Source organism: Bombus impatiens, unplaced genomic scaffold (genome assembly GCF_000188095.3).
Source record: "Bombus impatiens unplaced genomic scaffold, BIMP_2.2 scf_0637, whole genome shotgun sequence".
In the NCBI taxonomy this organism is placed as follows: Eukaryota; Metazoa; Arthropoda; class Insecta; order Hymenoptera; family Apidae; genus Bombus; species Bombus impatiens.
In genome coordinates, this window is record NT_177056.1 from 768193 (window position 1) to 783819 (window position 15627).

The 15627-nt window shown below is 37.8% G+C and overlaps 2 protein-coding genes across 14 annotated transcripts in view; both read right to left on the minus strand.

Annotated features, from left to right (window-relative positions):
* Positions 1-15: 15 nt before the first annotated feature.
* LOC100746029 (UPF0160 protein MYG1, mitochondrial) lies at positions 16-2329 on the minus strand. 2 transcript variants are annotated; one of them, XM_012389185.3, is made up of 7 exons: positions 2210-2329; positions 1950-2106; positions 1707-1802; positions 1400-1633; positions 1122-1323; positions 607-782; positions 16-541 (listed from the first exon to the last, which is right to left on the minus strand). In XM_012389185.3, exons 2-7 carry the CDS (start codon positions 2060-2062, stop codon positions 370-372), a joined length of 993 nt encoding a protein of 330 aa, XP_012244608.1. In that variant the 5' UTR covers positions 2063-2106; positions 2210-2329; the 3' UTR covers positions 16-369. The 2 variants fall into 2 exon arrangements, with proteins under 2 accessions (XP_012244608.1, XP_012244607.1); XM_012389184.3 differs by lacking the exon at positions 2210-2329 and having other exon boundaries at positions 1950-2203.
* A 2222-nt stretch (positions 2330-4551) lies between these two features.
* The window catches only part of LOC100742440 (FK506-binding protein 5-like), a 62610-nt gene continuing 51534 nt past the window's right edge, over positions 4552-15627 (minus strand). For 10 of the 12 annotated variants that reach the window (XM_033322404.1, XM_033322401.1, XM_033322406.1 and 7 more), the window contains 5 exons: positions 12265-12326; positions 11930-12053; positions 10450-10618; positions 9239-9896; positions 4552-8992 (listed from right to left, as the gene is read on the minus strand). In XM_033322404.1, coding sequence (XP_033178295.1) covers positions 4823-8992; positions 9239-9896; positions 10450-10618; positions 11930-12053; positions 12265-12326 — 5183 coding nt within the window. In that variant the 3' untranslated portion in view covers positions 4552-4822. The remainder of the gene's footprint in view (positions 8993-9238; positions 9897-10449; positions 10619-11929; positions 12054-12264; positions 12327-15627) is intronic. The other 2 variants (XM_033322407.1, XM_033322409.1) reach the window with 2 other exon arrangements.

The following is a 15627-nucleotide window of genomic DNA, read 5'->3' on the forward strand; positions in this document are numbered from 1 at the left end:
GCAACTCTAAAATAATTTTTTTCAATTTATTCAATATTTGGACTATTTGAATATGAAATGGACGAATAATTCTGTAAAATGATCGGCTGTCTTTGTTCTGGATTTTTTTTACTAAATACCGTAAAAATTGCAACTGAATGTTATATGTGTGAAATAAGGCAGCGAAAGTATCGTGCTATCTTTGTATGACCTAATACGATGGATTCGCATAATAAATAATCTGTTTACGAATTATTATTTATTTTTGTGCATTGTCTTCTCCCTTAAAATACTTTGGACCTGTTTTAAGTACACGAAACGTGATATAAAATAATTTACATTCGATCAATTGAAATCCTAAAATGTAATTGTTCTTAATTGAATTTATTATCAGATAGCTTTCCCTAGCTCAAGAGCTTTGCGTGCCATCGTTATCGCTCCTTCTCTGGTTAGATGGCTACCGATGAATCGTTCTGAATGAACAAAAATAACATCTTTGATTCCAGAGACGTTTGCAAGCTCCTCATTGCACAAACCTCCCCAAGGTTTTGGCAAAAACAGCCTACAAAACAATAGAATGTACATTAAAAGCTTCAAAAATAATCCAGTTGTCGTTCGAATAAATACCTGCACACAAAACTGTTAGGTCTTATAGGTACGCCTTGAACCCTATAGTTACCATTATTTCGAAAAATTACAAATTTTAACGGTGGCTGTACATTTTGTTCTCTTTCTATCGCATAAAGATGCTGAGACCATGGTACAAATTGTAATAATACTATAATTTCGCCACTAGGGTCAACCTGCAGATATTTATCATAGCTTTTCTTTGAACATGTCTTTAAATTGTATAACAGAAAGGCTTGGTAGGATATATTTTTATGTTAACATATAAGAGAGAAAGGAATCTTCTCTTGCATAATATCGCAGTAAGGAAATGCCTATGATACATTTTTATACAACTAACAATGGCCATGTATTCTAATGCTTGAACTCTATTCAAACAGAATGTTATTCTATTCAAATCTATGCAAATGTCACCTCGAAGATGCACAATGATTTGTTACAATATCTCTAATAGTGCAATTATTAATTACAAAGTGGTAAACACTGATAAACTGTAAAGTCCTTGTTTTATTTACCTCAAAGCGTTTGTCAATAGCTTCCTGCACAATGGACCTAGCAGGCAACCAAACATTTGCAGCATAATTAATACGTTGCACTAATTCCTGACCGGTTAATTCAACTGCCTTCAAAAATTGACTATCAACGTTAATATCCTTGCTATTCCATGCAGGATTTAAGAATTTCACACGGGATGATAAGTCTGTACTGATACGATATCTAAAATGGACAACACACTGTAAGTAATTTAATATAATGATATCTTAACTGCGCAACAATAGTATTGGACACTTACACAGGTTCCTCGTTGAACATGGGAACTCCATTATCTATACCATCAACTTCCTTAACGAATGTATTATAAATATATTTAAAAATCAATTCTACGTCGCTATCATTTGCTTGTGGAATCAAATGCTTGATAATCTCATGGCCAAAATGGCAATAAATCAAACCAGCGCTACTCAGTTTTATCGTCGAATCGTAACCTGGCTTCTTTATTACTGTGCTCATTGACTCGTTGAAATCTCTGATTCATAAATTAAAGGAATGAACTCTATGTTATTAGCTTTATACCAAAATGATTAAAAAACAGGTCATACCTCATATGATGATCGTAACGATGCTTGGAAGGATTATACTCTCCACCAACATCGATCACAATATCACATGTATTTAAAATATTCATATTGCGTGATCTACAAGTACATTCAATACTCTATGTTAATTCTCTCCTTTATGCATACTTCCTGCATACTTCTCATTCGTAATAACATTTTCATTTCAAATTGCCCCATATAACTCCATAAGAAAATCTGATTACACTAAACAGCTCTATATCTTACCTCACTATAACTGCATCTTTATACCTGGGCAGCGTCTTCAACATGAAGCAAGCAAGAGTTTCGTCACAATGAAAAGTGCCATCGTGTGTTCCGATTTTCACGTTTTTAGCCATTGTCACGAATTTCTGTGATGTCGTTCGCGTATAGGTTATATTACCTGGAGGAACAGATAGCTTCGTAAAGAGTCGCGGAATTATTCCAGAGATATACTTAATCATATCCAAGCACTAACCACGTCAGTAATTAAATTATATTCTCACCGACGTAAACAATGCTCGTGGTACACAAAAGAATCCTATTTCTTTAATTTCGCACGTGTACAACAGATTAAATATTGATAATCAATTAAAAGTACAATACTGTGTATCAGCCAATCAGAGGCTACGTGCGTTACGCTTGACCAATCAGAAGCTACACACGCTACGCTTGCGTACGCACGTGTTTACAATAGTAAGACATTTAAAATTACATACTCCACTCAATGATATGCGAATGATACGTGTGCTTTATTGTTATTAGTATTCGGATACATATTATTTATATATTTATTTGAGAAAAAATGTGTATTATTACGTGGAAAAAATATTTTTTGTAGAATTAGATATTTTACTAAATAAATATTGATATTTATAGTATTATAATATTGATAATATAAATATTATTCAAATAAATATATTCATTACATACTTATTAGAACAAAGGTGTAATCTGGTATTTTAATGGATTCAAAGAAATTGCGAAAGGTATTTATTGATATTTCACTAGCAGATTGGAAAATAAATATATCTCCCGTGGTGACATGGTATATGAAAACAGATAATTTCTCACGTGTTTTATTATTTTAAGCTACAGTAATATTACGATATCGTGGTTTGAGAGATGACTATATTTACAATCGTTATTTAATTATACGAAATTACACATTTCATCAAATTCAATTATTTCGGGCTACCTCCTCCATCATTGAATAATCGACATATTTAGGAACGAAGATTAGATTAATCGTGCTGCGATCAATACTAAATAAAGATGGAAAAAAATCTTGTTGCCACTCTCGATATGAGAACATCAAAGGGAAGAGAAAAGAAAACAATTAACTAAACGTTCTAAATCGATACAAATAAATAAAGAATAAAAAACTTATCGTGCAGATGGACGAACAAGAGATTGCACGTAGTACACAATTATTATTAACACAGTATAGGGCTTCTTACATCGATAACGTGTTACTCTACAGAGGGACACAGGATATTTACAGAAACCATCGAATGTACACGCTTTGAAACCATATTTTAAACGTTCTACACACTTATCGGTCGCGATTACCTATCTAAAAAATCGCTAAAACTGTAACGGGATAAATTCACATGTAAAAATATATATATTTATGATATACATATGTGTATGCGGAGTCTATTTATACATTTATTTGTAGACTGTGGATATTTACGCAAATTCGTCATTTTTATGAACTAAAAGAATAGCTCGTGAATGTATTCGATCAGTTATAAAAATCTTTTACGAATGTATTGTATGTGTGATACAAAATATTTCGAAATTTCGTTATATTGGATTATATTGGAGAAGTTTGAAACGGAGCTGGAAATGTACATAGAATGTACATGATATTTAATATTTAAATGAAAGAATTTAAACGGTTGATTATTCGTATATTTCTGTATCTTTAAATTTCAAATAAATGCATAAAAATCCTCAGTCTATTTACTAGTATTAGGAATTTCGGTTCGAGGGACCGTATTTCTGCTAAGGAGAACGAAAATCGATGGATCTACAGATTTAAATAAATTCGCAAAAACACGTCGATCTTTTTAAGAAATTATTTTATCGACACGACGATTCGAGTATTTCTCAAAATTCTTTTCTTTATTTGTTACTGTACATCCTTGTTAATCTACTCATGCAGTTGCATCTAGCCAGCCGATACGAACATTCGTTCGTAATTTGTTGAGCAATGCGCGTTAGATTTATTGCTGTATCGCTAGAGGGAATACTCCATCGATGACTGTATCGTGAAAACCATCGATGCAACGTAGGAACAGACGTGATTCGCTCTTTTGACTAAAGGAAGTCGACAGGGGCTGTTGTCTGACTATCAAGTTCTATAAATTGTTACGAGCGAGATTCTGATATTTTCCTCTGAACGAAGATATTTAGGAAACTTGCTCGTGTTTTCGTGTTGGTTAATGACAGTGCAAACTATGGTTATTTATACAATTTAGTATTTGGACACAGCAATGTTCTTAATTTCTAGTTTACATATGGTTTTTTTGGAAGCTTTGCTATCTGCCCAAGTATGTATCAACCAAATAGTTCTATTTTATCAATGGCTGTTTTACTTTATCGATCATCAATGACTGTTCTGCTTTATCGACGAAGCTATAACTAATATTGAATCAATTGGTTGCTGAAGACTACTTCAGAGTACATTTCCTCACTCTCTATTCTTTACTATTCTTTACTCTCTGTACATCATTTATTTCGATGAAAGGAAACGCAATCATGTTACCATTCACCGCATAAAAACAACGAATTCTAGAAAGTAGGAGTGCCGTTATTCACGACACGACTTTTTTCGAACACTTTCTAGCACTGTCATTCCAACAATAAATTCCCTTAAAATCTATCTTCTCCGTGAGCTGCTTGTTCGAACTACCTCGAGCATATTAATTTTAATAAGTGTGAATCCATCATCGTCATGTACAGGGATTATGGCAAATGCTGAGGGGAAGAGGCGCCGCCCTCTTCTCCGGAATCTTACCTATTAACAATATACATAAATATACACTAAGGGAAGGGATTCACCAATTACCAAAATCAACGTTGCCAGCAGCCACAAAGAGAGGACAAACAAATCAAAATCCTGATTCTCCTTTTAACCACTCCCTTTTCAAACAATCCTTATTCCTAGCGTTGTGACGACAGCTCTGGCTCTCCTCATCAAACACAGTGCCTTCTTCACACACGAATCGAAAATCAAGCACCTGCCTTGAAGTGAACCCAGGAGAGCAATAGTGAAACAGTCTGCAGTCTCTATTGTCACCATAGAAACGATACATCTGCTTCTCCAAGCAATTAAAACCACCCTGCCTCCTCAACATCGCTGAGTTTCGACTTAGAGATCTCATCGTGGTCGATTCCACCGTTTCAGCTCGCTTAGTTGTGGTTTCTGAAATAGCAATTGCCTCAGAAACTGTCAAAGTGACAGGTCCCTCTGTCGCTTTACTCTCCAAATTCTGTTCCACGATTTTGGCAGACGAAGCAAGCGTGGTTTCTTCCTCTATGGTTGACCTAACGGTAGTCGAGGGTGATTCTTCGGGATGATCAGACTCAATGGACGTCAGACCGATCGGTAAAGTTGTCGTACTAACAATTTCTAGATCCACTAAGGTAAAACTCTTAGGACTAGTTGATTTCTCAAACTCCGTGCTAGTAGACTCGGTTTCCTTCGAGGATTTCTCAACAGTAGAGGCAAGAGTCGACAGTCTAGAAACAGGATAAGGCGTAAAATTTTCTTCTTGATCTTGTTTTACGTTTGTTGGTGACTTCTGTTCGCTTGGACTGGAGTCCTGGTCGTTTTTGCTCTTCGTAGGTGCATGCATCTTCTCTTCTGATTCGTTTAGAGGCTTCAATTTGCTCTCTAATATATTCTCTTCGCTCCTGCTAGCTTCAGTAGTAGTCGTCGATACATCTGTTGCCATCGTTTCCACTGTTTCGGTCCAATTCTCGTCCATATTCGTCGTGATAGCCATAGTAGTAGTTGGCTTCCGAGCTAATAAAGTGAACTTCCTGATCACCGGTTTGGGTGCCAGCTCGTTGTAGGATTTAGGCGGCTTTGCTGGCTTTGGATTCAACAGACTCAGTCTAGGTTTAATAATTACAGGATTCGGAGTCGTCGTTGGAGGAATGTAATTGTAATTCTTTCTAGCAGTGATTGGCTTGAACAATTTTGGAGGCATGGGACGAGCAGTGGTAGTGGTAGTTGTAGTACTTGTACTTGTAGTAGTACTTGTTGTAGTTGTGGTTGTTGTCGTCTGCAAATCTATCTTCTCCGTAATGGATTCCTTTGGACTCTCGGTCTCCACATCCTGATCTTTCTGAGGCTCCGTGGTAGTTTCTGGCTTGTCTTCCTCATTCTCTTTCTTGGCGTCCTCCATTTTATCATCAGCTAACATTTCCTTACGAATTTTCTCTGCACTTAGACTGTTAGAGTCTGAAGACCCGTGTTCTTTGTAGTTATCTGGTTCATAATTGTCATCTACATAATCGTGAGCTATATTCTCGAGAGATTCTGAGGGTCTTTTCGTTTCTAGTACGTCCTCCTTTTTATCTTTAGGCAACTCATCGGTGAATTTAAGAACTCCTTCCGTACTTTCTTCCTGGTCACTCAAAACAGATTCGTCGTCTTCGTGTTCTTCAAGAGTCTTTTCTTTAGAACTTGGCATTTCTTCAGAAGCCATATGTTCCGAAGTCACATGTTCTGAGGAAATAGTGGCGTTTTCGGAGCTACCAGGATCGTTGTACTCATCGTCTGTACTCATTTCATATGTATTTTCATAGAATGCTTCGGTAGAGTCGTAATGTTCTATGGAAGCTTCCTCGGAATTCATCTCTTCATTCTTCATCGTCGAAAATTCACGAGATTCTTTTCCTTCCTCTTTCTCATTTTCATTTTTCTTGCTTTTAGCTTGCCTATGAGAAGACACTTCTTTCGAAAAGTTCTCAAACTTCATAATCTTTCCTTTACGAGAATGTTTAGCCATTTCTTGCTGATCATCCTGAGAATCTTCATTGCTAAAGACTGTGGTTGATTCATCTTCCATAGATTCGTGCTCTATCGAAGATTCTTCTTTATAATAGCTCATTTCTTCTACAAAAGGATCTTTCTTAGGAGCTTCAGGCTGCTCCACTTCTTCGTCAAACTCTTCCTCGACCTTTCTTTTCTCCTCAACTTCTTTTTCGCCTAAGCTTGGAACAGTTGTTTTCTCCTCGCCTTCCAGAATCTCGACGTCTTTTTCATCCTTTTCCAAAGTTCTAGATTGTTTCTCTAGAGTCTCATATTCGTTAGCCTCGCTCTTCCGATTGTCTTTCCCTGTACTGTGATCTTTACCAGTTTGAAGTTTCTTCAAGTTGCCTCCATGATTATTCACAGCTCTGATATCGACATCTTTCGAGGTCTGTGACTCTGGTTCGTTGAATATATGCTTGTCAATCTGTTCAGCCTCAGGATTCACTATTGTTGTTGTTGTCTCTACTTTTTGATCGGGAACTTTATCATCAAGTAATCCAACAGGTTCGTTATTTTCAATTTTGGTTTCCTTTCTCTTGGAAGAAATCTTTCCTCTAGCTCTGATCTTGGAACTTATCCTTCTCGTGTTTGGTTTGGGTTCTATACTGGGCTTCTCTTCCTTTTTTTCTTCTTCTAAAATCTTTCCACTGTCGCTTTCTTGCAATTTAGACTGTTTACTTTCTTGAATAGTGCCATCAAGGTCTTTTAAGCTCTTAGAATCCTGTTTATCCACCGAATCTCCTTCTGTCGTTGCTCCAGTGATTTCTTCGGTCGAAGATAGAATTGGAGTCTGTGTAGAAACCTGCTCCTCTTCAGTTGTATTTAAAAATTCTTCTTCATCCTTGGATTTCAGCTTCATGTACTCGCCTGGATCAAGAATAACAACATCTAATGTATTTTCTGGCTTTCTTGGTTTAGAGTCTGATTTAGTTTCATTATTAGGCTTATGTTTCATATCAGAAAAATCTACATATTCATCTTTCTGAGCCTCGTGAGTTTCCACTTCGATATCCTCCAACTCTGACTCGACATTCTTCAAATTTGACATAGCATCCTTTTCCTCGTCGGCGTCAATGTATTCTTCAGCATCAGAGTCCCTAGTATCTATTTCCAAAGGAACTTCTAATCTGCCTGACTGCTTAGTTTTACTTTCTTCATCTTCCTTCTCTTCATCTTTCGTCTCTTCGTCTTTCGTCTCTTCGTCTTCCGTCTCTTCGTCTTCCGTCCCTTCGTCTTCCGTCCCTTCGTCTTCCGTCCCTTCGTTTTCCGTCTCCTCATCTTCCGTTTCCTCATCTTCCGTCTCTCCATCTTCCGTCTCTTCGTCTTCCTTCTCTTTAACGTCGTCTTCTTCATAATCCCTCGCTTTAAAATTTTTAGAAGCCTTTGTCTCTAAATCTTCTAACGAATCTCTCTTGGAATTGTTCTTCTCGTTATCAGAACCAAGTCCTTGAAGCCTACTTCCCTCAAAGACACTTCTTAGAGTGTCCTCAGTGAAGTCTTCTCCAAAGAGAATATCCCTAAATCTCATTAGACTTTCCTTAATGGAAGCGAAATCCTGACTTTTATTTTCTGTATCTTTCTTATTCGCACCTGTCACCTGCCCATCACGTTTTCGTTTAGAATGCCCAGCATAGACAAAAGAAACCATGGAATTCTTGGTCTGACTAACAGATCTTTTAGATCTCGAAACTCCTCTAGATTCTTCAAAGGTTCTTCTGCTGTTTCTGATTTTAGGAACGTCTCTATAGAACGGATCAAAGGACTCGTCTCCCTCTTTATAATCATCGTAGCTGGCTGGGATCGTCGGCAAGGGAAGAGTGACTAATTGCGTTGTATTTAATGGTCTACCAGATTCGTCGCTAACACTTGCTTTGGCTGTTACAATTACTCTAGATTGAGAAGGTAGCAAGGATGATGGATTCTGAACTATTCTTTGAAGATCTGGAGGTGGTAAGTTGATGGTGATTTGGTGAGGTTTCAGTTGAGGGATCTGCACAGGCGGCAGCACGTGTATGTGCTGAGTGACTTGGTCATTAGGGGATTGGGAGGTCTGCGAAGGTTTCGAAGATGTTCGTGGGGTTGGGTAGAAGGATCTGACTGTAGTTTCGTCGGGAGATGGGGTGGGAAGGAAGTTGCCTGAAATCCTTGATTGTTGGGAACTCTGGCTGCTCGTCTTCGTTTGCACTGAGCGCGAGGGCTCCGGCGTTGGCACTGGGGATATCGTTAACTTTGAGACCTGGAACAATACGTAGAATTTGTATCAGACAAACGATATGAGATTGTAAAATCAGGTGAATTAACTGCAATATTATTTTTCCTCAGAAAGGGTCTCTATTCTATTCTATTTCTATTTTAGGAAAGCGTTTAAACTCTATTTCCACGAATATGAGCCCCTCCCCGATTTGTACCACGAACTACGGAACGCCTTGTATGATAAAAACAAAAAACTAGGAAAGAGAAAGTCAATTCAGTGCAAAGTTACCTGTCCCTTATTGCTCGACTGAACAACCTCCAACGGCCTGATACTCTGCACCCCACTCTCCCTGTAATCCGAAGTCTCCCTAGGATTATTACTATGAATAAACTGTTCCGTGGTACTAGCAATCCCATGATTGTGAAAGATAGGATTTATCAACGCTGGACTATTTCCATTGCTATTCAATAATGTCTGAATGGTAGAAGATGTAGCGTGAAACAGTGGCGACGCCGTCGATGGTTCGTTGTGAATAATCTGTGGACTTGCAGTCGAACTGAATCTGATCTGATGCACCTGAGGTGGCTGAACAGTGGTGGAACTGACTCCTTGATTGCTAAACAGTTGATAGGAAGTCGCCTGTTGATTATTATTCCTCTCTCCATTGTGGAAAATATACTGGTGATGGTAGCCGCTATTTTTGTCATCGTAGAGAGACTTTGATTGACTCGTGTGAACCTGAGGAAATGGTGGTTGCGGCTGGAAGTGTTGTGGATAGCCCGTGGGATGGGAGAAAGAACCGGAGGATGGCGTAGTGGAGGGTTTACTTGGTTTCGAGGTTGTCGTGGACGTTGTGGTTGTTGTAGTTGGTCGCGCTGAAGTGCTGCGTTGGTGGTCGTCTATGGGGTCCGATGGATCGACGTCGTCCTCGCTATTTTCGTGTAAACTGCGAATAAAAATAGCATTCAGAAATTCACTTGATCGGGTTAGACTTTTTTTTAGAGCAGGCGTTCAAAATCGTGATTTGTCGCTTTGGAAATTGGAAATTTCAGCATGGAATGGTTTTTCAGGTATTGAAAAGAGACGGTGTTTCTAAAGATAGCGCGCTACATAGGAAATGACCGCAACAAGCAGCCAGTAAGACGCGATCAATCAAAAAATCGTCGATACACGCAATCACCACACCTATCGATCCTGTATCGCGCGACTACGTAAGCAAAACCGGCAGTTATGCCAACTAATGCACCTTTGGTCCTTTCGAAATCACATCTAGCATAGGTGAACGTCTAGACAGGCAAACATTTCGTACGCGACAGGTGAACCGAGTCGCTACAATAATTATTTTCAGCCAATGTGTTCTTTCGCGAAAGTAGATTAGCAGGGAGGGGGATGTTGCATTCCTTTGATGGAAAAATAGATATGGCGAGTCGGATTACGAGAGACGAATATGTAATTGGTAGGTGATTTCGTATGGTTCATATGTGAATTTATTAACATACCTGAGAGTGACTGCGTTGTTTCCATAGAGTTCCAAGTTCAAGTTGTAGAATCGCTCGCTCTTGCTGCAATCGACCTCGTCTACTCTCTCGCAAACCCTGGTTTCCTGATCGAAGACGGTTCCATTCAGACAGAGGAACTTTATGTCCATAATCTCGTCTGAAACCAAGTCTCATGGTGAAGGACAGGATCATTATTCGGGGATGCTCTTCTGGGTCATGGTTCTCGAAACGTCCATACGTCCCACATTATTCGAAAATAATTTCAATCACCGTAGTAATTTATGAAGCAATTTCAATCTTAAATATATTAAACAAAGTAAATATAGTTTAACAAACATTCTCCGCCCACTGAGATTTGCATTAGAAAATAGATTTATAATTAGACAGTTTCAAAATATTGTTTGCATGTGAATAGAAAGAATTACGTTCCCCAGGGTAGAAAATTGTTATGTGTGTGTATATAAGAAGATATTATACAATACAGATTTGTAAAAAGGACTATGCCAAAAAAGCACAAAGTTTCCGTAAAAAAAATACAAATATTATAAAGAAAATTACATAATAAAGTTTTTTATGAAAAAATGATGTATCAAGAAGGTACCAGTTTTATAAAAGATGCATACTTCGAGAAGATACAAAATTTCTATAAATAAACTTATTCGAAGAAAAACTATGTAGCAAAACATTCCTACAAATTACGCGAAAGATTCCTAAATTTAGAATTGAAATCATCCATGGAAGATTAAAAAGTTGAGATAATAGCAAAAAAATAAAAAAAGAAAAAAAGATACGTCACTTCTAACGAAGATACTTAAAAGGTTGGACGATCTACTCGATTCCTCGTGACGAGTCGAAGCCAGACGTTCTCGACTTAGGTCAGTAAACGTTCCTCGACGACCGTGACATTCTCTTCCGAGTGATCTCTCGATCGATTACAAAACTTGGATCGGACGTTTGCCAGGCCCCCGAGGCGGGTCTCTCGCGATCGATCGATCGATTTGTCTCGCGTTTACGAGTCTCGTTCCCTGCCTGACGTTAACTTAATTGTCGGTTTCTAATTGTCACGACAACAAATTAACGATAAGAATCAAATTAAGGAACAAACTACGATCGACCGATCCATCGATCCCCTGAGGAGTCTGTTTTTAATTAATCGATGCGCGTTCCGACGAATTCAACGTCGGTTGCAGTCCTTTTCGCGGGAAATTGACGAAGTAATCTAATTTAAGCTGAGAAGATAAGATAACTTTTGTAGGCGTAATTTAGAATAATGAGATATTTGTTAGGTCTGTTTGAAACAGGTGTTAAAGTATTAAAATACGGGGGTTATGTTTTTAAATAAGTGCATTTTGTCCATCTGTTTAGTATTTAAGATCTTTGTCGAATATTATATTTAGCGAGGGATTGTACTATTTTGTTATTTTGAGAAATTGGGAAATTGAAAGTTATAGAAGCGACTGCAGAAATATTGCTGAATTACCTTTTTGACCTATGGTGCAAACGTGAAACATCTGACATCCAGCTTCAACATCCGCGTAGTATCCACCGATCACCTTCCCCTGACACGAGAAATTCGTCTCTGGCAGGTTGTCGAAGTCCAAATACTTGCGAGATAACAAAACATGATTACTATAAAACATGCGATCTCGATTAATCCCAAAGATAGTATTGTACAAAACTTATTTACAAAATTCGTTCCAGAATTCATTAGGGTTCGACATTTTTGAAAATAATTTTCAACTGAAAACGCGATAAACGCGTACTGTAACGCGAAATGTATTCTAACGAGGTTATTAAAAATATTTGAGTACTCACGCCAGGTTCCCCCGCGCTGCATAACAAGGAGCCATGCTGGAGGTTGAGGATCGACAATAAAACTGCAACAGAAGAGCCAATCGCGAGCTATCGTTAATAATATTCTAAATCGATCCATACGTTCGCAATAGCGGAATGTACGAAAGAAGGAAAGACAGAAAGAAAGAAAAAAGGGGAAAAATTCGAGAGTAAAAGTGTCACGCGAAAGGGAAAATAATTTTTCATTCGACAAAGAAAAATGAAATAAAATAAAAGACTACATGTTCGGCACGAGGATAATAATTTACTGGACTAATTTATGCGTTTGCGTAACTCTTCTACTCGGAGACCCTGTTACACCAGTTACGGTTATAATTATAAGCAACTATCGACACGCACCTAGGTCGTTGCTCTCTAATATTCTATACTTGTTTCTTTAAAAAATTCCATCTATATCTGACAAATACTAACGTCTATGTAAAACGTTCTACGATAATCTCAAACTCATGTACGATATACCCAATACAGGACAACAAGCTTTCAAATTGGAAATTACAATTTTCCATATGTTTGCTGAAATTCTCTATATTTTGAGGTAGGGAATTATTGTTTACATTTATATCGTACGAAACGCAGAGAAAAGAGCCGATTTCAGAACCACTTGTTACCGGATCCGATCGGGGCATTGATTTCAATCGGTGCTGCCAGAGTCAGAGTGAGAAAAATGATTATTAAATAAAATAGAATGTCGCAGCGTAGAGAATCGATCGACGATCGAGTGGTCAGTTGTAGGCCGAGGTCATCCGGTGTGCACACGGGCCATCCAATCAGATACGTCCCCGGATCCTGTCGATCTCTCGCGAATCTAATATTCGCGATCGAGGTCTTTTGCAAAGCTGCAGTCGGTTGCCGAAGATATCGCGAGTTGAATCCGATCAAGATCGGGCGAACACGCACGTTCTCGGAATTTAACTGTGTATGATGTCGTGCAGGTTCAAGCTTCGAGACTTAAATTTCGAAAAAATTAACCTTGAATTAACTTACGCTCGATGATCGACGTTTTTAATCAGCGATTAATAATTTCATCACTCGACTAAATTAACCGTGAACTTTAATCGTAAGCGGTAGTTGATTAATTAAAATAAATATCTTTATCCATCTTTACCTATAGCATCCGATGTTTGATCGATTACCAAGAATATAATCTGCATGACAAATTGACCAATTATATTGCTGTCTATTGCCTGCAAGTTTCACTTGTTGACGTTCAACACGAGAGTTACTAAAATAAATTTATTATAAAATCGTCAAAATGCAATGATATATAATTTTATTTTATACTAAACACGCGTGGAGTTAACTTCACTTTACGATTATTTCTCGTTATTCTAAGCGTATCGAGTGTCCAGAATCTTCGGAAGAAGGTAGCAGCGTACATGCGTATATCGACGAATGCTTCTGACGCAAGGAGAAATTGAAGGAACCTGATTAGAAATCATTAAATAAAATTGCAGTAGAGTCGCGATTGAATGTTTCTTTTGTGTTATATTAACGTTACTAAAATTGAGAAACGTTGCAAACGTTGCAATAATTTTTAGAATTTTTCGAGAATTTATAGAAACGAATATTCACGTATTTCCGATTCAAAAAATCAAGGATTCAAGAATTTTAAGAACTTGGAAAATTAGGAAAATTCTTAAAATTCATCGATTTAATAATAATTAATATTTTTAATATTTATAATATTTATATCTACATTTATATTTATAACAAAAGTTAATTTTTTCTACAGAAGAAAGAAAAAGTACACAACTTTGGACTTTCTATCGTAACGTTATTTACATTGCAGGAACGATTCATCGAATTTTGGTTTCTACGATGGAATTCCGCCATGCGGGGCCACACGCTTTCCATTTCTTCAACCTTTCCCTTTCAAAACCTTCCACACAATATATCCAATTATACTGTATATGATACATCCATTTCGACACAGATTTTCCAATTCACCGCGAAGTATGTCATTGATCCACTTGTTTAACGAAGCTTTTATTCCAGATATTACAAACCTGTTCGTAACGCAAAATATACTACTCTAATAACGCAACTAAAGAAATTTTTTTTCTTTTTTTTTTGGTAACAAAATAAAACATGTAATTAATTTTCTAATTGTGCATTAGAATCGTGTGATTAGAATTTTTAGAATCGATAATTCAGGATATATGGAAGTTAGAAGAGGAAGATATTGGTATTTATTAAGCTATCGGATAGTGACGAAACATTAGCACGATGCGAAAACGGGCGCAAAGTAGATATTTTTCCCAGACTCTCGCCCGTAAACTCGATGATCGTTCTTTCATCTCTAGAAAGCTGCGCGGAGTTATTGATGACATTGCCTACGGCGAAATTGACGGAAACTATAGTCACGTGACATAATCAGAAATGCCTAGGTGAAAGGTCAATGCATTCCTCGAGAAGAAATTTTAGGACGTCGAACAAGAACTTTAATAAATTTTCCATAATTCGCGCAAAATTTCAATTTCCTTCGCCTAGATGTACTCGTTCTTTATAGATATATTTACATCGTTATAAAAAATCAAGAGAAATTTTGAATATTCGAAAGGGCGTTCCTCGAACTTCTCCAAACGTCCTGCGATCATCGGTATCGTCAATCGCGAATATCATCGGAAATAAGCAAGATCGCACGCTCCACTTGCCGAGCGCGCCACTCATCGTTTCGTCGTCGAGGCAGCAAGACATTTGCAAACGTGATTTCACCGTCTAAACGTAGTCCATTTGTCCATAAATAATTTGACGTAACGAGGACGAATCGGGAATCGGAGGATCGTTATCGCTCGCGTCATCGACGCCTTTCATAATTCCCGGTTCGCGTAACTTATTTGCCATGCAGATTCCAGTTGCTAATTTCGTTAATCGAAACATGTACGCGCACGATGCTACAGCTACCTGTTTCTTTCGGCTTCTACTCTTTTCTCTACTCTTCTCTCTAGGCAGCTTCTTAACTTTGAGAAAACTATAAAGGGATTGTTATCGATTGTGTTCGAATTTTATGTTGGAGATTTTGGTGAGACGGCGAATGAAATTTCGTGGATCGCGCCAGGGCGAATCGAAACTCGTATACGTATGAACGCTAACGAGCAGTTCTTCGATTCTCTGCTTCGACTCTTTTTGATCCTAGCCTGTTTCTCGTCACTGCTGATGAGCAATGTTTCTATCTTTGTTTATCTTTCGTTATGCGGTAGCATCGTTGGATGAGGCAGTGATATAATCCCTTCAGCATGTAACGCCTGTGTGAATCTCGTGACATTTAGATCTGCCAACTGGCCGACCCAATGCTCATCTTCGCGGGACAAGTTCTTGACAGTC

Excerpts from the sequence above, each read along its gene's own strand:
- LOC100746029 (XM_012389184.3), bottom strand. The coding sequence starts at position 2,167 with ATGATTAAGTATATCTCTGGAATAATTCCGCGACTCTTTACGAAGCTA. Across the intron at positions 1,803-1,949 it reads AAAGATGCAGTTATAGTGAG|ATCACGCAATATGAATATTT; the intron begins GTAAGATATAGA and ends ATGTACTTGTAG. Across the intron at positions 783-1,121 it reads CTATTGACAAACGCTTTGAG|GTTGACCCTAGTGGCGAAAT; the intron begins GTAAATAAAACA and ends AAATATCTGCAG.